The sequence below is a fragment of the Rattus norvegicus genome, chromosome 17 (assembly GCF_036323735.1).
Source record: "Rattus norvegicus strain BN/NHsdMcwi chromosome 17, GRCr8, whole genome shotgun sequence".
In the NCBI taxonomy this organism is placed as follows: Eukaryota; Metazoa; Chordata; class Mammalia; order Rodentia; family Muridae; genus Rattus; species Rattus norvegicus.
Genome location: NC_086035.1, coordinates 82864213 through 82889260, shown reverse-complemented (window position 1 = coordinate 82889260; position 25048 = coordinate 82864213). Strand labels below are relative to the sequence as shown.

At 42.3% G+C, this 25048-nt stretch overlaps 1 protein-coding gene across 2 annotated transcripts; it reads right to left on the bottom strand.

Moving 5' to 3' along the window:
- Nucleotides 1-802: 802 nt before the first annotated feature.
- On the bottom strand, nt 803-24946 carry Arl5b (ADP-ribosylation factor like GTPase 5B). 2 transcript variants are annotated; one of them, NM_001015031.2, is made up of 6 exons: nt 24645-24833; nt 11740-11800; nt 10118-10265; nt 6875-6958; nt 3944-4095; nt 803-2854 (listed from the first exon to the last, which is right to left on the bottom strand). In NM_001015031.2, exons 1-6 carry the CDS (start codon nt 24691-24693, stop codon nt 2806-2808), a joined length of 543 nt encoding a protein of 180 aa, NP_001015031.2. In that variant the 5' UTR covers nt 24694-24833; the 3' UTR covers nt 803-2805. The 2 variants fall into 2 exon arrangements, with proteins under 2 accessions (NP_001015031.2, XP_063132747.1); XM_063276677.1 differs by lacking the exon at nt 803-2854 and having other exon boundaries at nt 4024-4160; nt 24645-24946.
- Nucleotides 24947-25048: the final 102 nt, after the last annotated feature.

The window sequence follows — 25048 nt, the reverse complement described above, 5'->3', positions numbered from 1 at the left end:
TTGATTTCGGTTTTTTGTTTGTTTTGCACTTTTAACTGTAATGTTGAAAAGATTTTAAGGTAGAAAATGTCTTCATTTTGAAATTAAAAATACGAGATAATCTGAAGGTGTAGAGCAGGTATGGGAGGTTTCTGTAAGATACAAACTTTCCTAAATAACATACAGAGACAAAGGAGAATGTGAAACACTAGCCCTCTCTCCACGTCATCCCTGTTGATGTGACCTTGAAAGAACAGACTAAAAAAATCGAGAACTCATCTCAAACTAACAAAGGCACCCATCGTACACTTAAAAGTCCATGAAATAATATTTTACAGTCATTTGACTTATAGCGAATGTTCCAGTGAAGTGGTTTAGCATCTTAAGCTTGTTGGGATCCAAACATTCTCTTGGAGTAAAGGGTGACTCGTTTCCTACTGCTGCAAATGAGAGGCCTCTTCACAGGCCTCACAGGACCTATCAGATCAATCTACTGAATGCTGATTCCATTTTCAAATAACCACCAGCAGTTGCTTCTAATCCAAACTAATCATGCTTTTTAAAAAGGATTTACATGTAAAATAAACTGTACTTTCAACAATTAAATAGCAAATCTGCATCTATACTAGTAGCTGTTTGACAAAATACAATCAACTATTAAAAAACACTTTCAATATAATGCTGATGCGGTAATATAAAAAATAACCATATTATCTGATAGAGGAAAATTGAACCAGCCAATCTTATTAGATACAGGGAGGCAGAAAATTATTTCATAAGAAGAAATATTGGGACATTAAATATGCTTTGTCTCCAGACAGGCTTATGAGAATTATTTTTTTAATATTTATGGTAAACATAACAAAGTAAAATTCAGGCAAAGTGTGCTTTAAGTAACTGGTATTTTCTTAGTTCCCACAACCGCCACACACCATCCACACTGATTTATATCTGCTTTTCTCTCTCATCTTTGATTATGAGTTATATTTAAAACACACAAGAAAAATTAAATTTATACTCTACTTGGCATAGAATCACTAAGAAAAAGATTCAAAGTTTAAACAGTTTCCAAAATCCCAGAAAAGCTTTCCTCTAACTACTTTTCCAGATGAAGGGTACAAACACTAAAAGAAATATTATCAAGTTCAACTAAATTAACTGAACATAACAAATGAGTACACCCCAAAAGAGAGTAAAATTTAAGGCAACTTACATACAAAAAACCTGAAATGAAAATATCAATTTTGAGCAGGCATTTATGAACACTGAAGCTTATTTTGATCCAAATGAAAAATACTAAAAAAATGAAGAACTTCCCCTTAGTACATATTTTATGCCTTTCATACAGCAAATGACTGGGATGGCATAGACAAGGCTAATGACAACATTCGTCCCCCTTCAACTTAAGAGCTCGTTCTTACTTTCATCTTAGACAACTGCCCTGGGAACCGTTAACACCACCCAGCAAGTCTGACGTCAGCATTAGGCCCTTTCTCCTTTCATTTCTGTAACCAATAAAAGCATCTATGTTGCTAAGAATATGACAGTCTGGTCTACCTAGTGAGTTCCAGGACAAGGACTACAGAGAGAAACCCTATCAAAACAAAACAAACAAACACCCAGTCAAACAAACAAACAAACAGAGAATACGATCGCTGAGTCTCACAGGAACATTCTCAGAGCTAGGAATAGACTCAGCAGCACCCTGTAAGAGTTTAGGACACGAGTCGACCTGCACAAGAGACAGGAGGTGTGGCAAAACGAATCTGAAGCCTCTTTCACCTCATGCTCAGCCAGGTTACAGACAGACCATGCTGTGCTGCCTTTCGGTAATATACTGCTGGTGATAAAGACGCTCTGACAGCTACTACTGCACACCTAAGGAATAAGACGTGCCGTGCTTAGGCTGCTGCCAGAGCAGGTGAGGCATCTCTGACAAAACAGCTGAGGCTATGCTGATAATAAAGCAGGCAGTAACCTGATGGAAAACATATCCCGAGTGTCCTGGCTCTAATTTACGTTGGCATGTTTTACTAAATTCTGACAGTTACACACACACTGAAAAATCTTTAGCTACTAGATGGAGCCAATAGCATTTGTCATTGAAGCTGGGGTTTTTTAATTCGTGCTTCACCTTGATTAGTTTTTAAACCAAATATGGTTGGCAGAAAAGTGAGCTTAACTCCTTCTATGAATAAATGGACTAAATGATTCTCATGCAAAGGGCAACTTAAAATTATACTATCACATGCAGTGAGGTGAGGAAGATGTAAAGACAAGTATTCGTGATGCTTACACCACACACACACACACACACACACACACACAGAGTTTCTAGGTAGACTTTTCTCATTGTAATTAACTCTGTCCAAAAGATAAAAAAGGTTTGTAGAGAAAAGAATGCTTCATGCTGGATAAATAAAAGACGATCCTCACTACTGTTCTGTCAAGCCAGTAAGTACCTCAGAAGGAAGTGGCGGCCATATGTGAGAAACCGGTTATAAAGGACATAACAAAACCAGATAACAGGAAATAGACGACAAATGGTTTTTACAAGGCAGTCACTGAGTAATCAGAATACACAGAGTCATTAGAGTCCAGCTGCTACAACATAGTCACACGTTATGCTCGTCCGACTGAGATTAGTACATTTGAAACAAAGGTAAGAAACCATCTTTATGTTCCAGTACAGTGGCACTTGATTCAAGCGTCACTTGGAGGTTTGTGTTGTCATAAATTAAACATGCTGCTGCCTTAGCAGCCAAAGGTATTAGGAAAAATGTTCATGTCACCGAATAAATAGAGAAGTCTTTTTCACCAAAAAGATTATCTCACACCGATCCTGGAGGTCATCCACTCTAGACCTTGGCATAACCTAGACAAAAAACAAAAGTATTTTAGAAATTAGAGACTATACTGAAAAAGCGAGGCTATACTTAGTAGTAAATCTTATTCAGAGGTTAGTGTTACACCCCACTGCCATTTACATATGCTGGTTGACTTCCTCTTTTTATTCCCACAAGGAGCAGGGTGTCACGCAGTTCGAGCTAGCCTTAAATTCTCTAGGACAGTATCGACAGTATCGGGGTAAGCTTCTGACCCTGCGGCCCTGACCTCATCTTCAAGTGCTGGGACTACAGACAAATGCCACCACCCTCAGTGGGTGGAGCAGTAGGGACGGAACCCAGGGCGATGTGCTGCTTGGCAAGCACTCTACCAGTGGAGCTGGACCCTGAGCCTCCATCACAGACGGCGTTCGGATAACGGCCTAAGGGAAATTTTAATGCAAGTATCACTTAAACGAAGTGGGAAACTTCGTGTCTCATCTCGAAGGTTCAGACTGTCCAGTTTTCTCATCAGGACTGTAAATAACACACCCACTGCACCCTTTTTAATGGAGCTAAAACCACTGTAAAACTAGCAGAAATTCTCTCTATTCATACCGTTTCTGAAAAGAGGAAGGGTACGTACGGGCTCTGCACCTAGCTAGGACACTGCCACATATTTTGAGGAAGAGAGAAGCCCCCTGCCAGGCTGACATAAGGATCCTGTCATGAACTGGGTAATTCCCCTTGCCCTGGTGTCTACACTCAAGTTCACAGAGAATCGAGAGTCCACTACCATGGCACGGGTCAAACGTTCGTCCGCAAGTATGCTTCCAGAAAGGACTCTTGATAATACAGGAGACAGACTCGTGGAAAAGACTAGTTAAGTCCTTCAGAAAGCATGCACTTTCATTAAAGCTTTCTCAATAATTCGGGTGACATTACAGTTTTTGCTTAGAAAGTAACTGATGAAAGCAGCAGATGAACAGAACCCTGAGATCTAACCCTCTAAATCCACGGCTGCTGCCTGCAAACATTACACGCACAACTCGGCCACCACGTCGGGAGAAGCAGTAAAGGAACAGGGACCAGGAAGGATGGCGTTGGCCTAGAGCTGTGAGGCGGCCCGCAGCACCTACCCTTCTCCTGTGAGCGCACAGCACGACTGGATGTGCCACGGGTGGTCCCTAATGGAACTGAGGGTGAGGTACTTGGAGATCTCGGCCGCCGTCATGCACCCTTTCAGATCCTGCTTATTTGCGAATATGAGGACTGCGGCTTTCCGTAAATCCTGGGATGGACACAAAACATCCACATTTCAAAGGTGAACAACTGTGAGTCAAATTAGTGTGTGACCTATGAAGAAACAAAACTCTGAAGTCAGAGTGTAGTCCACCCTACCAGCCAGTTACAGTAAGACACCACTATTTTCAAATTATCTTGTGCTAACATTTAATTTTAAAATCACCTTAATCACAATTAAATGACTCATTCTAATAAAGCATGTGCATAAGTCAGATAATTAAGTTTTTTTCTTTTTTTGGACAAAAATGATCAGATTGAAAAGACTATAAGCCTCAGATTGAGGACTTAGGGCCCCATGTCTGGTCCTCCGCATTGGTGGAACACAGTAAACTTACAGGCCTTTACAGGCCTTGATTCTCTCAACTGTGTTCCCTGCGGCCTGATTCTGTTTTGTTTCTTTACCATCCAAAACATTAAGACATCATATACACGAAAACTTTTCATCTGTGAAGAAAACCGAAATATGACTTTTTAAGGGAAATGGATGGAACTGAAGATCACTATGTGAAATTAGCCAGACTTGTCTAGTACATGAGACTGGTTTTAAATCGATATGTGTGTGTGTGTGTGTATGTGTGTGTGTGCGCACACCTGAGAGTAGTGGCCATCAAAGTAGAAAAGACCAAGTAGAAAAAGAAAGAAAAGATCTTAAGGTCTGATGGGGGAAGGAAGGAAGGGAGAGAACAGTTAGGGGATGGAATCCTGGGGCAGGAGGGGAAGGGAGGACTGCTTACAGGGGAGTAGGGTGACCAGCAGGAGGGGAAGGGAGGACTGCTTACAGGGGAGTAGGGTGACTAGCAGGAGGGGAAGGGAGGACTGCTTACAGGGGAGTAGGGTGACCAGCAGGAGGGAAGGGAGGACTGCTTACAGGGGAGTAGGGTGACTAGCAGGAGGGGAAGGGAGGACTGCTTACAGGGGAGTAGGGTGACCAGCAGGAGGGGAAGGGAGGACTGCTTACAGGGGAGTAGGGTGACCAGCAGGAGGGAAGGGAGGACTGCTTACAGGGGAGTAGGGTGACCAGCAGGAGGGAAGGGAGGACTGCTTACAGGGGAGTAGGGTGACTAGCAGGAGGGGAAGGGAGGACTGCTTACAGGGGAGTAGGGTGACCAGCAGGAGGGAAGGGAGGACTGCTTACAGGGGAGTAGGGTGACCAGCAGGAGGGAAGGGAGGACTGCTTACAGGGGAGTAGGGTGACCAGCAGGAGGGAAGGGAGGACTGCTTACAGGGGAGTAGGGTGACCAGCAGGAGGGGAAGGGAGGACTGCTTACAGGGGAGTAGGGTGACCAGCAGGAGGGAAGGGAGGACTGCTTACAGGGGAGTAGGGTGACCAGCAGGAGGGAAGGGAGGACTGCTTACAGGGGAGTAGGGTGACCAGCAGGAGGGAAGGGAGGACTGCTTACAGGGGAGTAGGGTGACTAGCAGGAGGGAAGGGAGGACTGCTTACAGGGGAGTAGGGTGACCAGCAGGAGGGAAGGGAGGACTGCTTACAGGGGAGTAGGGTGACCAGCAGGAGGGAAGGGAGGACTGCTTACAGGGGAGTAGGGTGACTAGCAGGAGGGGAAGGGAGGACTGCTTACAGGGGAGTAGGGTGACTAGCAGGAGGGGAAGGGAGGACTGCTTACAGGGGAGTAGGGTGACCAGCAGGAGGGAAGGGAGGACTGCTTACAGGGGAGTAGGGTGACCAGCAGGAGGGGAAGGGAGGACTGCTTACAGGGGAGTAGGGTGACCAGCAGGAGGGAAGGGAGGACTGCTTACAGGGGAGTAGGGTGACCAGCAGGAGGGGAAGGGAGGACTGCTTACAGGGGAGTAGGGTGACCAGCAGGAGGGAAGGGAGGACTGCTTACAGGGGAGTAGGGTGACCAGCAGGAGGGAAGGGAGGACTGCTTACAGGGGAGTAGGGTGACTAGCAGGAGGGGAAGGGAGGACTGCTTACAGGGGAGTAGGGTGACCAGCAGGAGGGAAGGGAGGACTGCTTACAGGGGAGTAGGGTGACCAGCAGGAGGGAAGGGAGGACTGCTTACAGGGGAGTAGGGTGACCAGCAGGAGGGGAAGGGAGGACTGCTTACAGGGGAGTAGGGTGACTAGCAGGAGGGGAAGGGAGGACTGCTTACAGGGGAGTAGGGTGACCAGCAGGAGTGGTTGGGGGGCAGATAAAGGCAGGCAGTGGGGGAGGGGCTAAAAACTAACAAAAATGACACGCTATAAAAACACCATTAAGAACTGATTGCTACTTTCTATGGCAACTTACAAAATTAATTTTAAAACTCAAGAGCTGAAAGATTGACATTACAGACAGATAACATTAGTTTTAAGAATATGGAGTTTAATATTTTATATATCTATGCAGAGGAATAGCAATAACTATACTGAAGATTCTAGATATTTCTGAGGAGAACTTGGATTAATAGCATGTTCAGGAATATGCTTACTGCCCATTCTTTCATATTTCAAATCTTATCAGTCAGTTTCTTCCAGTTACTCACGGCAGCAGAGTCCTGGTGGAAGAATCTAAGTTTCTTAGTCTCCCACCATAAGCCTCTAATTTCAATTCATCAATCTTTTAAAGGCATGAATCAATAGTTTTAATTCTGAAAAAATAAACTTAGCTTTTAATAGTTGTGGCAAGCAAATGACAGGCTTGAAAATGCAATGTGATTTTGACTCAGCCTAACAGAGTTTTGCTTAGGAAGAAATTCCCAACATTGTTTCAGCAATTCACAGATGACTTACTCCATCCTGTTTTTAAGATTCACTTCAAAATTTACCTCGTGAGCCAGCATTCTGTATAATTCTTCTTTTGTAATAGCCAAGCGTTCTCTGTCAATGCTATCGACAACAAGAATGATGAACTAGAAGGCAATATTAAAATAAGGGGAGAGATTAGTGGCAAGCTCAGGTCTCTGCCAATCACTACAGCGACATTAGCTCTGACCTGGCATCAACCCTGCTACAGAACACCACTGCTTTTCCATCACAAAGTGCTTAACACAGAAACCTGGCAAGTAGGAGATCCAGAAGTTAACAAGACAGCAACTTTGCAACCCCAGCAACTAAAAAGCATGACCAATCTACTAAGCTCCTGATCGTAGGTAATGAAAGGTAATGTTTATAGCAACACAGGAATTTAAATTCTTACATCAAATTTCATCTACCACCCATTCAAGCCAGTTCAAACCTGTGTGTCATGAGGATCATGGATATCACATGTTGACATTACAGTTCATAACAGTAACAAAACTGCAGATATGAAGTAGCCACAAAAGTAATTTTATGGTTGGGGGTTACCACAATGTAAGAAACTATATTAAAGGGTGGCAGCATCAGGAAGGCTAAGAACCACTGAAATTTAGACAATCAATAATTTGTTACTTGTTTATGTGTAAAGAAAGAGTTAACTTGACAGAAAAAGAGAAGCATGTTTTTCAAAATTAACAAATAAGGCATTTTTTTCACAGAAGGAATTTCAGCAAAAAAAAAGCTCAAGAAGAAAGTGTGCTGAATTTTGCCAAGTTACATGCACTGGCATTAGTATGCTAAGGTGAAATTTGAAAAAGGTAAGAAAAAGTGGAGAATCTGTGTGTACGTCTGTATGTTGGGTGGCATGGGATGGGAGAAAAGTGTGTGTGTTTGTCTAAAGTAGGAATTAAACAGTACATTTACAGGCAAATGGAAAACTAAATAAAAATAACTTAAGTACAAACAAGAACAAAGTGAAAAAGAGCTACTAAAGCAAACACTGTGTGTGGAAGAAAGGATTAGAAACTCAAGAGCAAACAGTGCCGTGCGTCATACAGAATAGGACATTAATATAAGCCAATTACACTGGAGAGGCTGGGATCAATTTATAGGAAAACTATAAAACCATGAAGTACCAACTACAGTAATCTCAATACGCACCAGAAAGGCTTAGGAAGGGATAAAATGGGGTGAGCCTGGCAAAGAATGGGCAGAATATTGGGAAGTAACTGGGTTAATGAAAGGAAGGAATCAGGAATCAATACCCAGGACTTCTTGTACTACAATGGAGATGCTCCCTTTGGGAGGCCAGCTCAAGGTAAAGCGTTCTTTCAATGTAAGATTATAAGGGCGAACGAAGTGATTGTGAACATCACCTCATAAGATCTCTCTGTGAAATCCAAGACTGAAGTGTAAAGGGTCACGCCAGCGTGTTGCAATAAAACCTTTGTGGTGACTGAGATATACTTGTAGAAATGCTAATAGCACGAGTAACATCTCTGTTTGGACCCAGGCTAAGCCTAGACTGTCAGCGACTTCAAAATCTACCCCATGAAGGTGCCTGACACACACTGGGGTCAGCTCGAATCATCTGTCACCTATGTGTGTAAGAGCTGCTTTTCTTCGCAGCTGGAGTGACCCGGAAGCTTTGACAACGCAGCCTGAAAACGCACCTCAGAGTGTGTAAGAATGCTACTGTCGTCGTAGTGTCTTACTGTACTCAGCTACACTGCAATATCTGCTCACCAACTGCTGTTCCCAACCCCCACAAAGAATGTAACTGAGGGCCATTACAAGTATTGCACGCAGGTAACCTGTAATTCTGGCTTACACACTGCCCTGAAATAGTACACACACAAACTATATTAGTAAATACGCCCATGAAGTATATGCTTGCTTTTCAATTTTATTTTAAAAGATAAATTTTCAATGCATTCTACTCTCTTCCAGCTCCAATTTTTATAAAAAAAATTTATCATTTTAGAAAGTATGGTTTCTTAGCTGTACCTCCTTACACAGAAAGCTTACATGTGCAACTGCACACCACTATTCTAAGTGAGAAAGCTCAAAAACATCATCTGAGCACTACAAAAATCTGCCTCTAGGCGGACATACAAGGACAAATGAAGGTAATACGGGTATATTCCCTAAGTTAATACTGAACTCGTAGGTAACAATCAGAAGAACATGGAAAGTTCACTGCTTAGAAACGGCTCCTCTGAGAAGCTCTGCAGATGCGCTCTCTGCAGACTTTCCTCATGCACTAACTGCCTTCTCGAGGCCTATCACAGAACCACACATGCATCTCTACGAGAGATGCCCTCCCCATGCTCCTCGGCCACTCACTCATGGGCCTGCGCCTTCTACAATCACGTCAGCAATTAGAGCGTCAGAAACCCGTCCCTCCGTGCAGTGTATCTGCAGAAGTTAATGGGCTGCCTCTCTTGCCTAACACCTCTATTTATTTTACTTTTAACATAAGCAGTTTCTTTCTGTTTCAAAATAATAAATATATAACAGAAATTTTATGTTTTTTGCCTTTTTCTATCCCAGAGGAAAAAAAATAAAAACATTTAAAATGATAGTGACGGCTGGGGAGAATAATAGTCTGCAGGTCTATTTTTCCCATTAACTATATTTGAAAATCTGGGATGTTATTCAAACATTTTTAAAAATATTTTACCCCTTCCCTAACCAGGTGCTACTACTGTGAAGTGCTGAGGCTGTAGGGAGATTCATTCATTTCAGTCAGTGTCAGATTTCTCCAGCCCACAGAGCATGGAGCGCTACTGTAAGCCAGCCGATGTGACACTCAACTGAGAAGGGTCCTGGCTAGGCACAGTGCTGCAAATCTAGAGTCCCAGTCCTTATTAGGAGGCAGAGAATCAATCCCGAGGGTTGGTGTTGAGTGAGCTCCAGGCCAGCATGAGCTGTGTACAGTGAGTTCTATGCCAGCCAGGTACATTTTGCATGTATATAATCTGTTTGACTTTAGTAAAATGGGTTTGCATGCCAATGCCACCTGGTCATACAACCTCGGAGGGGAAAAGTCCATGCACCCTCGTGGATCTTACTCTATCTGTGCAAGTTTTAGCAGTAACAGTCATGACCAGAATTTAGCACTCTTACCTGCCTTTTCTTCCATGATAAAAATCTGAATTCCTTATTAAAGGCAATTGCTAATATATCTCATTACAGCCTAGCCATTCATTTCCTATGCTGGTTCTCTGAAAAGAATTTTAAAATAAAACTCAAAGGTAATTTTGGCATACCTCTGTGTTTGAGTAATAGGTGTTCCAGGATGACCTCAGAGACTCCTGACCACCGATGTCCCACATAAGAAAATGAGTGTTCTTCACAACTATTTCTTCAACATTGCTTCCTATGGTTGGAGAAGTATGAACTACTTCATTCATTAAGCTGTTGAAAGACACCATTGAAAACTCTTTTGTAAATCTTAAGAACCCCAAGCACGTTTGCTCTGTTTTTAAGAGAAGTCAACCTTCCTCAATTGTACCAATCACAATAACCATTAACACGAGAAAGAGAAGTCTAGAGACTTTTCTGTGCACTTAGAGACGGAAACAGCAATTCCTGAAGGCTGTTTTCTGCTGTTCCATGGGATATGGGATGAACCGCAGGCCTGACAGAGATGGGACACTGTCATATGGACTTGCACGTCCAGTTATTGAGTCAGTCGGATGAAGACCAATGTTCCACCCTGGAAGACCAACTTCTGGAAAGCTGGGACCACGATATGTGCAGAGTAGCAACAGCTAAGCAGTGTTCTCTCACCGTTTCGATGGAGGTCCAGGTAGGTTAGGCACACTAACCTGTAGTCTTAAAGGCCACGTGCAATAGAAATTTGACTTAAAATGAATTGTATTTAGAATACTGACTCTCACATCACTTGTTTTATCTTTTTGATTGCTTAAGTTATATTATTTTACTCAATATACACGTTTGCTGATAGCATTCCATGATAACATGTATTTGAAGACAGTTTTCTCTTGAGTTTTATACTATGTGTTTGACACTGTGTACAGTTATCAGAGATATTTAAGCTTTATATTAAAGACTAAATGAGTTAACATGTATTTTAGCTAATCAATGGAAAGATAATAAAGAAAAGTAATGATTCAACTCTGAAACAGTAACACGAGGAGCCTGCCACAGTGGAACTAAAGTTTCCACCCCCTTCTTTTGCAGAGCTAGAAATTGTGCCCAGAGATTCCTGCATAATGGGGAATTGCTCCTCTGAGCTATAACGCAGGCCCTAAACTGGTGGGCTTTAAATGCAGGAAGGGAGGAGTAGGTTTCATAGGATGGTGCCAAGTTCTGTGTGAATAGCTGTTAAATTGCTCTGGGTATATGAACCCACTCCCACAGTTTAACATTTCTCTGGCTCTGAGAGGATAACGGGAACTCCGTCTACCCTGGATTCTTGGGGTGTTAACATTTACTGAAGATGAGCTTTAATGTATCTCTGAGGATTTCAAGCTTCTCAGTTTTGAAAGCTCTACAGCAGCTTTTTGACCGCACCACTTTAGACAAGTCTGGATCTGTTAAACAATCCGAAAGCTGTTAGGGAACGTGGCTTTCAGTACCGGCCCTCTGTGGGCTCCTGTGGGAAGTCACTTCGTCACCTCACCCAGGAGCATCTCTACCTTGTTTTAGTTTAATATAAAAGTCCATTTTTCCTTTCCGAGTCAGAAGGCTAGGACGTGGAGGAGTCTTCAGTGAGCAAACGACATCTTATTTTACCTTTTTTATTTGGTAAAATAGAAAAGTTACATGTTTAAGTCTACTGATTATTAAGATCGGTAGGAGTGGCATGTTATAACTTATAAAAACCAAGTTTTTCGAGAGCTAATAAGCAGACACGGATACTTACAATTGATAAAGAATGGTGGTTTTCCCCGCGTTGTCCAGTCCCACAATGATTACTTTGTGCTCTAAGGGGAAAAAAAAGTCATGAACATTCACACTACTACACGCTCCAGCGCAGACTTTCCACAGTGATAATTATAAACAAGACTCATCTGTTAGGCTCCCACTACTGAAGTATCATGAGAGAAGTCTTTATGTTGTAAGGACTTGCCTTGAGTTAAACAATGCAGTGTTTTCTAAGAAGTCCTCCTGTAAACGCGTTTAGGTTGGCTAGCTAGAAACAAAGACTTTGGTCACTTCTGAGTGGAGGCAGAGTCACTCAGATAACAACCTGGCAGCATGACTTAAACTGTGAGTATAAAATGTTGGCTCTTCTCCCCTGCTCTAAGTCCTGCTGCTATTCAAGTTAGCCTTACGTTGTTTTAACACAAGCAAATTTCCCACCTACACATAACCAACATTTTTGTCTTTCATTTAAAAATGGCATTTACTGAAACTGCAATGCTCTTTCCATTAGCAGGTAGGGTTTTATTTTTACATTAATTGGCAGAAGTAAAGGCAATTACTTAGCCTCAATGGTTTTTATTGAAATGTGTTTGCTGTAATCATTCTAAGTGGGTGTTTCTGCTGCCGCTGTCCAACAAAAGCCTCTTCCCCTTCTAATGACAGGTACTAAATAACCATTTTGTTATAAGCAGTTATTAGGCCTCTCGAATTATTCTGTTAAGTGGTACGTATTTTGAAATCTGCTTTGAATGAGTGATAGATCCCACCCCCCATCAATTCAGTCTATGTTCAAAGCTCCTTTTTTAGGGGAAAAGGGGGTTCGACCAGCCCCCTCCCCCAATCTGGCGAGGGGGACTGATGTCTCCTAAGGGTGTGGCCCCTGGTATGTCACCCATGCTCCAGTGAATGGCCCCACATGCAGGCAGCACAACCAACCTTTGGTCGGGGGGTGTGTGTGTGGAGGGGGCTGGGAAGGAGGAGACGAAGGGGAGGGAAGACAGAGGGAGGGGGAGAAGAGAGAGGACACACAGTTGGGAAGGAATGAGGAGATCTGGAGGTGGATCTGGGAGAAGCAGAAGTCGGTGGAGGAATGGGAGTGATCAAAATACATTGTATATAATGTACGTATGTCTGAAAACGTCAAAGTATAAAATATACGTAAAGATCCCCCTTCCTAGCAGGAAATGCTTAAGGAGCTGCTCCCGCGCTTCATGGGGTGGGTGGGCAGGGAAGCTGCAGCAAGAGCACAGGAGAGACTCTCTGTCAAGCTGCTGCTTTTCCCAGTGTGGCTCACTGAGGGAACAGAACCCTTCTCTCAATTGGGTAGCTGAGGGACCAGGGTGGGATCCCTGGCCAAGGACTCCAGGCTGGTGATGCCAGGTATGAGCCAAGAATGCAGGCCCCATACTCTGTAAACATCATTAAACCTATACCGGTCTAAATTTAAGGCAATATGGGAAGATCTGGTTCTTCTCTTACCCACCTCTGCTCCCTGACATTAGCAACCATGTTTGCCCTACAGATGGAAGGAATGGCAAAGCCTTTTCTGTGAAATACTATAAAACTTGTCACTATGTATACTATTTATAGTATTTAGTATGTATAGTATTTCTGTGAAATACTATAAAACTTGTCATCATGACAAGGAATTAAAGTCTTATTATCTCCCGACCTTCTAAGACTTTTATGCAATGTTTAATCCTCCCCACAGTAAAACCTTTATTTGACAAAGCCTTGCACTTGGATTAGCCTGGCAGAACCCTTCCCTTAATTTCCTTTCCACCAATTCTTTTAAAACCAGCTAATGTCAAAATACCAAGGGGTCAGACCCCCGGTAACAGGAAAATACGGAATCCTCACACCTATCACAAGAAAACCAAGTGTATGTCTCCAGGTGCTTGCTTTTTGGAGTGAGCCCTCTAAATCAAGGTGAAGTTTTGCCTTGGGGACACTCTTCAGTTGGAGTGTTCATCTCTTCTTAAGACAACAGCAATATGACCTAACAGTTGGCAGCCTGAGCAGGAGAGTGTAATAATATCCAGCACTATGGTGACATGTTCACAACTGTTAGGGAAAAAGAACCAGTGGGCTGAGTTTGTTAGCGCCAACCTGTAGGTCAAGCACTCTGGAGGTTCCTAAGTTCAAGGCCAGATGGGATGACAAACTTCTCTGTCTTCCAATGAAGACAGTAAGAGCTATCTGTAGTATATCACTGGACAAGTAGATAGGACAACAAAGGTTAATTTCGTGCTTACAAAAGCTACTCTGTAGAACAACAACAACAACAAAAATGATTATGACTGATTTCATTTTCCTTCTGGGCCCATTGGCTCGATTCCCTAGGTTCGAATGGAACCAACCTTAATTTGCTCCCCTGATTGTTGTTCCTTAAAGAAAGAGCACTCTTTATCAACAGAGGGACAGACAGACAGACTGCTTCGCTCCAGGCATTCCTGATCTGTTAACAGCCTAAGTCTAGAGACCTCAGTATCCCTGCTTTGGTGAGAAAAGGGCCACTGAAACAGCCAAACTTGGTTGCATGGAGGTCCTGCTCAGGAAGAGGGAACAGCATGCCCGGGTAGCAGCAGATGGATGGTTCTCTGCTGCAGCAGCTCTTGTGGGTAACTGACTCTTTAAACCGTTCTGTATCACAGGGGATGATAGTAGATTAAAGGCCTGATGTTTACACTCATGAATAATGCACTGCTTTGCAAGGTTGGTCTGCAGTGGGAACTGAGAAGAGACTGGTGATAGACAGTGGATAGGTTTCATTCACATTCAAACACTAGGATCTTATCTTCCAGATCCCCCTTTCTTCACAGTATAGGGAACTCTGGCAATCACACACACACAATTTCAGCTTTGTCCTAGGATGAAGGCATGCACAGTACCTTTCACATACAATGCCGTCTTTTCTCTTGAAAACTGTCACCAACAGCCTAAATACACACACACACACACACACACACACACACACACACACACACACACACCACAAAAAGGATTGTCCTTTGTAACAAAGTTTATTTTTGATCTTTGTGCTGAAGAAGTATCAATAGTGTCTATACAGCAAGAATGAAACCAGGATCAAAGGCCAGCGGCCAGCTACTAAAGGCCAAGTTCAAAAAAACCATTTGCCCTGTAATGTAACCACACCTCCCCTTCCAACCGCCTGCTATGCACAATAACTACCAATTCAACACCCAAATACAAGTTGGTGAAGTTTTTACAACACAGAGGACTAGATATAGAATCTCCTCCTTCTAAGAAAGAACAAAAAGGGGTTGGGGATTTAGCTCAGTGGTAGAGCGCTTGCCTAGCAAGCGCAAGGCCCTGAGTTCGGTCCCCAGCTCCGAAAAAAAGAAAAGAAAAAAAAAAAGAAAGAAAGAAAGAACAAAAAGATGGAAACAAAACAATAATCCCTGTCCACACTGCCCTTAGGCAATGCTTCAACTAGTAAGGTGCACGGCTTCTTAAAGGTATGCTGGCCACGGCGATCTGTTCCCAGTCAACACATAGGCTGAGCTGCTTCTGTGTAGAGCATGTGACAGTCACTATGTACGTGATATCCCAGAGGGACAGCACATGTTCTAAATGCTGTCTTCTGATTGGGCATAATCAGTTGGCCACATGCACACAACTCTTGCATGGGAAACAAACAGGAGCAGCTGAACTCTGGGTCAGAGTTCATACTTTCTGTGATGTTGCTTAAGTATAAAGAATTTCCCTCACTTGTGCCAGAGTAAACTGATGCCAGCCACTGTCCCATGGTGCTTGGACATCCGTGCTATCTATATATTTAGCAGTGACTATAATGAGCTCTTGACCCAGGAGGTTAAAAAGGAAAAATAAATAAAAGAAAATCCTTTCAAGAAGTTATCAGGATCAAGGTAACATCAACTGAAATCTGTCCCTAAAGTCAAATCCTACCAATCTGATGGGGCATTAGACATTTAATGTCATTTTTGACCTCAGTGTGGAAGTAAAGATCTCTATCTCACTAAACTTTAGATGTCTAGGTCGTGTGCACATGTTTTGAAACCTCATCTGGTTCACAAGGCTTTAGGAGGAGAGCTGATGTGTTCACTTCAAAGTCCTCAAGCCACTCTCCAGAAAACTAAAACAGTCAACTCCCTGTCTCAAACAGTCTACATTTGTTATTTAGAATGGGCTTTGAAATATGAAATGGGCCTTTAACCATTTTAAGAAGCACTGTTAACTTTCTGTCAAGGAGCACAGGCATGAATTCTAATGGTGCAGGTCAGACATCTGGAAATTGCATCTTCTGGGAAAAGCTGGGGAATGCTTCAGGCCTGGGAAGCCAGAGGCTGGGGCTAGTCTGGGCTTGACCCAGCAAGCCACCACCTCAGATGCGAACAAGCACAGCTAAAGGAAAACAGTACAGACAATCAAGCTTTATGTTTAGGGTCACGCCTGTAGACAAGGGCAGGTTGAAGAACCATTAACAAGGAATATAACGAAAGAAGGGATTCCAAAGAGTCAAAAAAGATTAATGTTTTCTCCTGCATGTTTTTACTTTCACTAGCATGAACAAAACTTTTAAAAAGATTTGGTTCAGAATACATGTTACTGAACAGAATACTATTGGTTGGCAAAAGGCATCAGAAAAGTATTATATAGCGATGCGATTTTTTAAAGATTGTTAAATAATGTATGCAAATTTAGGTCATCACATTACAGTTCCATAGCGTTAAAATGTTACAAAACATGTCAAGACATAATTCCAGCTAGCTGCTTTCTAGGTATTGGTGTTTGTATCAACACTGTGACTATATAAGGTTTTACGTGTATCAACTACAGAAACCACCATATACGAAGCCAATTAAAATGTCAGATGTGGTGACACATGTACCACTGTTATACCACAGAACATACAAAGGCTCTTTCAACTCCCTGACCAGTTCTCTGGCTTCTCCCAGTCCTACTGAGGAGCCATGGTACTGTTCAATGTATCCTCCAACTGATGGAGTCCAGGTGATGACTCAATGTTAGTCAATATATCATGCCCAGCTGATGACTCAACAGTTAGCTACCTTAAGGGTTTTAAGGGATACACTTACAAAATACCACCAGTATAAAAGCCACCAGTACAAAGTAACAGATAGGGAGGTATTTATCAATGCTGTCTTTATAAGTAAGGGTTGGACTCCAACTCTCAATTAAGGAAAGAAATGTCAGTAATAAAAAAGTAAACTCTAAATGTTTTATCTTTTTAATTAATTTTTTTTTTTTTTCCGGAGCTGGGGACCGAACCCAGGGCCTTGCGCTTCCTAGGCAAGCGCTCTACCACTGAGCTAAATCCCCAACCCCTTAATTAATTTTTTTTATAACAGGGTCTCCCTGTGAAGCCCTTGCTGGCCTGAACTATGTAGACTAGTCTGGCCTCAAACCCAGAGATCTGCCTGCCTCTGGGTGATGAGATTCAAGTTGGGTGCTACTGTGCCCTGTTATGTTTTATGCATATTTTATAAATTAATATTCATAATTATCTTGTGACAAAATTCCATCACTCCTTACTTTACTGATGTAGAAACTAAGTCTCAGGTTCTTATGTATCCTAGTCAACATCAATTTGGAAGAAAAGATGACCATAGCTAACATTTGATTGCAGGGGCAGGGCTCTAGATAATGCACTGTCTTAAGAACTCCATTCCTCTAACAGTAGCACTATGAACACAAATAAAAGTTTATGATCCTTTTCTAAAACTCCTTTATACATTAAATGCTTAATATGAATATAGAATCCCTACAGACATTAAAAGATATATTTGTCATCAGGAAGATGAGTATCTAACAAAAAAGGTAATCATGCATTGTATCTTAACTTCTCCTTGACTTGGAAGTCTAAAAACACACTGTATTAATAAACTGCAGGTCTCAATATGATGCTTTCCCACTTCGGAAAAGATGTGAGCCTTAACCAACTTCATCAACTGGAGAAAAAAATAGAAGAAAATCAGGGGAGGAAAACAAGCTTCTGGTAAAGCAAAGAAGTAAAAACAGGCAGGGTATCAAACAAAGACCCTAGGAGGTCCTCCACAGTAACAAACTGCTTACCACTCAAGTGTCTTGCCTAGGTAACAGAGATGGGTTTCTTTAACTCACAGAACAAAAGTAACAGTAAGACTTCAGACCGGGAAGCTTACAAGCGCCCACTGGAACGCTCTATTGTGGTAGGATAACGTTCAAGGCACAGATATCTAAGCCATGGTTTTTAAGCTTGTTCTGACCAGGAGCAGAGTTGAAAAAGAATTTACACCTTGACCCAGAACACAACATTTAACACCGGAGATGGACTCTGAATGTCTGTATTTTAGAAAGTTTATTTCTTTTTAAATTCACGATTGTTCTTCACTAAATAGTCATCACTAATGATTCATGAAGTGGAGACAATATGGAAACATAAGTTAAAAAAGTAAACTAGATGAGTACGAAACTGAAAACTAATTCAAATTTGAGAAGCTTAGTAAATTTCAAAAGGGAAAATGTCAAAAAAAAAAAAAAGTATTTTCCAAAACGCTGGCTTGCAGTAAAGCAAAAGAATGAAGAAAAATCACAGAAACGGCAAGAAAAAAAGGATCCACACCAAGAAGGAAGATGGGAAAGTTGGCTGATGTCTCACTAGCAAATAAAAAACAGCAGCTGCCTTCTGCAGACCATGAACAAAAAAAGAAAAGAATTGGGCAAAGATGCTATATCCAGCAAACATATATTTCACAGATATATAAGCAACATAAAGACATTTAAGGGAAGAGACAGTCTCCAATACAGAGAAGACGAACAAATGAGAAACAGATTTATTCTTCTCTTAAAACTTTACAGTGTATGTGAGTTGAGTTTCATAGCCACCCTATTTTGTGATGTTTATTAAATATGCAGAAATAGCAGTCACAATCCAACAGCATAAAGACACGTCACATGGACGGACAAGTGTGTGCACTACAGAAAATGTGGCATTGGCTCTCTTAGCTGACAGCACAAAGGATAAAGCTATGTTGCATTCTCTATGGGGGGCAGGTGCTAAAATTACTGCACAAAAAGATAGAAGTCAATAAAGAAAGGAATTTTTTTAAAAAGGCACTTGACTCTAAAAGTGTCACTCAGCACCTGAAACCAAGCAAAGGAAACACAGCCAACAGTTAAGTGACAGTCCTCACCACCTACCCAAACAAACGCTACCACATCAGTAAGTTCCACTAGTACATTCAGTCAGTAAGAGGGCAGGTTTCACAATGGGCTCAAAAGAAACAGAAATGCGTTATTGTGCAAGAGGTGCACGTGCAAACTTGAGAGGTCTGAATAAGATTGAGGCAACTTTAACCTCAGGAACAGTTCCAAAACAATCTACAAATGTGGGAAACACAGTTCCTTTCCAAAGGCACCCAAGGAGCCTCGTTAAGAAGTCTCAGTAAGTGTGAAACGAAGTGGAAATGTTGTGGGGTTTACCGAATTAGGAACCATGATCAAGCTATCAAAACCAAACAAAAACCAAACAACCCCAAACATTAAAACTAAAATTATCTGCAAAGTAGGCAACAAACATTAATAATGCAGTCAAAAAACAAATCACACGACAATGTAAAAGCACTTCAAATTGAATAGAAGTAAAAGGGAGTGGCTAGATCGAAAGGAACATCTCCAAGTCTGAAATTCATGTATTGGATGTATCCTTAAGACTTCAGTAATAGAAGAAAAAAGTCAACCCAAGGTGGGTACAAAGAAGGAAATAAATAGCAGCAGTTAAATTAAAAAAGAAAAAGAAAAAAAAACACCTAATTTTCTCTCTCTTTTTTCCCCATTTCAAGATTAAGCAAAGTCCAAGGTTTCTACTGGCCCTAAAAACTCCACACAGTTGTAAGGCTGTAATGCTGTGACTGAGAACAAGGACCCAGCCTGCAGACCAACGCCAGAGAAATTGGTAGAATAGCTAACATTTCTAGAGGAAAGAAGCAAGTATTTTAAAATTGTCAAAAGCAAAAAGCCATTCCAAATACTTTGAGAACTGCTTTGATGGTCAAAAGTTTAAAAGCTTGTTAAACAAGCAAAGGGTCTAAACTGCCTTCGAGCAGCAAGCAAGGACATGAACGAAGGCAGAGCCACACTTGTCGGAAGGACTGCAGGTAAGGGCTGACGCCATCAACTGTAGGTGAGGAAATGGAACACCGCTGCCAAGATCAGGAAGGGAGTCTAACTACTTTAGAACAGTAAGAGCACTTTATCTGCCCTGTGACTTTAAAACTGCTCTTCTACACAGTCACTCTAAGAGAAAAAGAAAGGTCTATGAAAGTTCTCACTGGGTACGTGAGTATCTCAGAGGAAAGCTTTCTCTTGGGGCTGAGTTCTGTGCCCTGGACTACAGGGCTGACTGTCTTTCAACCACTCATACTGTTTAATCCATCTGGACTGAAGTGGGGAGCCAGTTACAAGAGACTTACGGAGAACACTTCCAATGTGAAAAGCTGTGCAAAACTACATCGAAACAGAAAAATAGACAGTAAGACGATGTCAAAGGAAGGAGTGAGTCAGCCATCACAAAAATATGCTCCCAGAGCCGTAAAGAAGTACCTGCTGAAGCAATAAACTCGGCGTGAAGACTGGGGACAAAGGGGGTAACCTAAGACCAGAGCCCGCCCCATACGAAAACGCTCATGTGCTTCTTTGGCAGTCACCTCCGCATACCCTGGTAATAACATATCCAGAAAAAGCAGAGGAGCAAACCCCAAAATAAATAAATAAATACATTCTGCAGTGCCAAAAAACATCTTTAAAGTGAAAAATTACTGAGAACTCGCAAAAATGAATGAAAAACAGACATATGAGGAATTGTACCTTTTTGAAACAATTACCAGAGAAAATTCTAAAACAAACAAAACAGAGATAGAGAAAAATAAATCAAGATGCTATCATTTTACCTAGTAATAGTAAAAGTTGGAGATCAAGGGAATGGCTTCAAAATTCTAAAAGCAGTGTTTCCCAACCCATAGCTAAACCAGATATACATGAAAACTGAAGATAAGTGACACACTTCCAGGCACTTGAAATTGAAAAAAGTCACAATTTACAGATGCCCCATTTGGGGGTGGGGCAGAGACTCTTTCTATAGCCCAGGCTGTCCATTACATAACTCAGTACGTAGACCAGGTTGGCCTTGAATTTCAACTCAAACAGATCTGCCAGACTTTGCCTCCCAAATGCTCCAATTATAAAGATGTGTACCACTACACAAGCTTTACAGATACCTACATGGCATCTTTTCAATAACTCAATGTATAGATTTTGTTGTTGCTTGTTTGTTTGGGGGTTTTCTTTTTCTTTTTTTCTGTTTGAGAGAGGTCTGTCTACCTAGTCTTGTCCTGCAACTCAATGTAGACCAGGCTGCCTTTGAAACTCACACAGATCTGGCTGATTCAGCCTCCCAAGTGCTGGGACTAAAAGTGTACATCACTATGCTTGGCTGAATTTGTATACTTTTAAAGGAAGACACAAGGATAGAAAATGATAATAACAAAGAGAAGCCCAGAACAGCTATGCACTAAGAATTCCAGAAGGAAGAAGACCCAGCATCTGCTAGGTATGAGATGGAAAAACTGTTAAGAGTGGAGCTTTACACTACAAAAATCTCTCAGTGGGTGCACAGAGAAAATCAAGAAGATGTCATTTTTACTCTAGAAACAAAATGAACGGAAAGCAGTAAGACACTACAGCAAACCAGCTCTGCAGAACCAAATTTGAACATCATACTAACGAAAACTCAGTGAAAGCAAGCCAAAGGTCTGAAGCACAAGTGCCCCTCCTCTGTCAGAAGGGATAAACAATCATGGCTCAAATTCCCAACTAGACGGGCTATAAAATAGAATGCACATGCTACTATGACACAGCAGTTTATGTTGAATAAAAGAAAGCCAAAAACTAACCCCTTGAATAAGTACATTTTGCCAGATACTGTGAATAAAGCAGGGAATAAAAAAAAGAGTTCATGCCTCAAGGAGATTATTTCTACTCAGTGAATCAAATGACAAAGAAAGTTACGATACAATTATAAACAGAGATAAACATTACTCAGAAACCAGTAATTACGTAGAGAGTTAATAGAAGGGCAAAAGCCGCTTCTGGTAAATATGTCAAAGAAGAACGACTTTCCACCTACTGAGTCTGGATCAGAAATCTGAATGACCAGACTTTTCAAAAGTAGGATACAAGAATACTCTAGAAGACAGGGAACAGATTTTGCTGGATACATAGGAAACCAGCAGAAGCCTTTCATTAATTAGCCCAAAGGAAATGGTTAAGACAACAGGCAGAAGGCAAAGTAATATTTATTAACAGCTGGGAGGGTCCAAGTAGACAACGTAAAATTTGCTGTGAGGATGAAATGAATTAGATGACAGAATCAGTAAGTTGTTGCTTTTTGGTTATGAAAATGAACTACAATTAAAGCCTAAGTCATTTATCCTTCTGACTGACAGAAAAGCTGACCACAAGTGTATACAGTTAACATGGGGAGAAAAAGACCAGTCCTATGCAAGTTAGAGAACTTTTAAAACTTAAGTTAAAAAGAAAAAGGAAAAAAAAAAAAAGGAAGAGGAGAGCTTAAACCTGTCTCCCCCCACAGGCAAGCATGTATTGTTTTAAGAATACATGGACAATCACAGTTAGCTCCACTGATGTAAGTTATCCACCTTCTACTACAAAATGAAAGGCTACAAAGTTCCTGTGGACAGTGCGGAACTTCGTGACTTATCCCCAGGAAGATGCAGCACATAAAAGGATGCTTGGAGCTCTTCAAGAAACTGAGGTAAGTGAGGAGGACATCCTGACTGATAGATGAGGGACAGAGCCTGTAGGTGGCTGTCAGTTCTCTCAGGCTGATGGCAGCCTACACCATCTCCCGACTGGCATCGACCCTACCTCACTCTAACTTAACCGGGAGAGTGAAGGCTTAGACATATTATTCCCATACTCAACTCTACCTGGGCACCAGGTACAACAGTAAAAAACATGCCAACACTGGTACTTAATTGTGTTGAAACAGAGGACAAAAATTCCAGACTATTGCATGAATCCATCCCATGATTCCACATCAGGAAAATACCTCATGACCAAACCCTTCATGAGTTCCTTCGCTGGCTGTATTCAGTATTTATTGTCTTGGTCAGCAGGTAAGAAAGATCCTTAGTGGTCTAATTGCCTGGTTACTTCTGCAATCTCACAAACCATTTCAATTTCTTCAAGTGTACCCCTCTCTTCAAACGTCAATATGCCTGACTCTACGCTGTCTACATTCATCCCAAACGCCCACTCCTCATCAAGTCTGTGTATACCTTACCCTGAAAGGTTTCCAGAAACCACCTGAGAAGGATCAATTGCTTTCCTGGCGCCATCATGCCACCCTTACAAATGTCTGCAAATTTCAGCAGACAATTTCCTACCCTACTCTTGAGTGCTCTGTGAGCGCAGCTTCTGTTCTGGCTCTCTGAAGCTACCTTGTCTAGTCTGGAGGACCGGTTTTCCCACCAGGAGACATTAGTCATGAACGAGGACACAGTGACACAAGCACCTGTCCCTGCATTTCAGCAGGAAAGGTACAGAAGTTCTAAGAGGGATCTGGAAAATCAAACAATTATGTAAAGACGGGCACCAGACACATGAAGGCTTCCATCATCTTCAAGGACTGTCCCTTTCATCTCCCCAACCCCATTCCAGTCTGAATATGGAATCCTCTAATGAACAGAGATAGCAGCAATAACCACCTACAAAGGGAGAACCAACACTCTGACATTTTTATTGCTAAGGCAGGAGGTTGATAAAAGATAATATTGTATAATTCACTTTTATTTACACATATTTAATTGTATAACCAATATATATATATTGAATTATATATTGAAATTATCCCTGCCATAGTACTTTTACAATAATCAGAAAATGTTAAAGTTGCTGAAAAAAATACTGCACTACATTTATGAGTAACACTGCTGGGAGCTTGGGTTTAGACACTTTACTGTCACTTATAAAGGAGTATTTATCTGTGGTGTTTGCATACAAACACACACATGCCGATGTGTGTGAACTAAATTTACAATGATTTCACGGTTTAAATCCACAAAAACTGATAACAGGACTTTACTGGCAAAGTCTTAGTACCCTCATAAAAACAAAAATAGTTTATAAATCACGCCCTACAAAATGAAGCTAAGGGAAAAAAGTTTGGTTTCAATACCCGGAAACCATTCTGTTACAAGAAAGACTTTATCATTGGGCCCCTTTCTGTCTAGTAGTGACTCTTAAGACATCACAGTTCATTCTGACTCCGAACAGGTTTTACAACTTCTAGGTATTACCTGCCCTGTTCCAGAATAATTACGGCCACGTAATATCTTACACATAACCGAAAGCATTTAGATTTTTTTTTCACGCCCACGGGGGAGCGGGGGGGGGGGGAAGCTATGTGTCTGTGTGTAAAAATTTCAGAAACCTGTGCACCTGAATACTCACTCATTCTAAGTCTTAACGAACAGAAATCAGAGCCAAGTCAGACAACGTGAAGGTGCATCGGCATAGACAAGGGGGAGGTAAACAGTGCAAAACTCCTGTTTCGTGTTAAAGAAACGGAAAGTTTTGGGTTCTTGGAGAGACACTTTCCTATGGCTAATCAGACCTAAAAAGATAGGTTCACTGAGACGAGAAAGGCCCGCAAACAGATTGCAGGAATCTGTTTCCACCTTGGTTGGCTAAAGGCTGCACACGCGTGGGATTCCCGGCCATCAGGTGCCTCCCCTGCCCCAGCTCCGGGTCCCCAGATCCGAGTCTCCAGATCCGAGTTCTACTCTTGAGCCCGATCCAGACTTGCCCGCACCGTGTCCACCAACCCGCCGGCCTCACCTTGGTTACAGAAAAGGCTCCACAGTTTAGCGAAGATCAGCCCCATCATGAGCCCCGGACGGGACAGGCTTCCTGGGGCAGCACTCGGCGGCAGGTGCCGCGGCGCCCGCGGTGGAACCGAGGGGAAGCCGACCCGGAGCCGCGGAGCCTCAAGAGTCCAGCGAAGCTTTGGTCCTCGGCGGAACCGGGAACCGCCGCAGACTCCTTTGTTCGCAGCACGATGAGCCCAGCCCCGACCCGTAGTCGCTCTGTCTGCGCCCACCTACCCTGCACAGCCCGGGCTGGCCGCGAGCCCCGCCCCCGCCCCGCCTCCCCACCTCAGCCCGGGACCACCCATCGCCGGAAGGTCGGCACGTGACGTCGGCGCGCTGACGTCAGCTGGCGCCTGGGACGTGGCGGGTCCT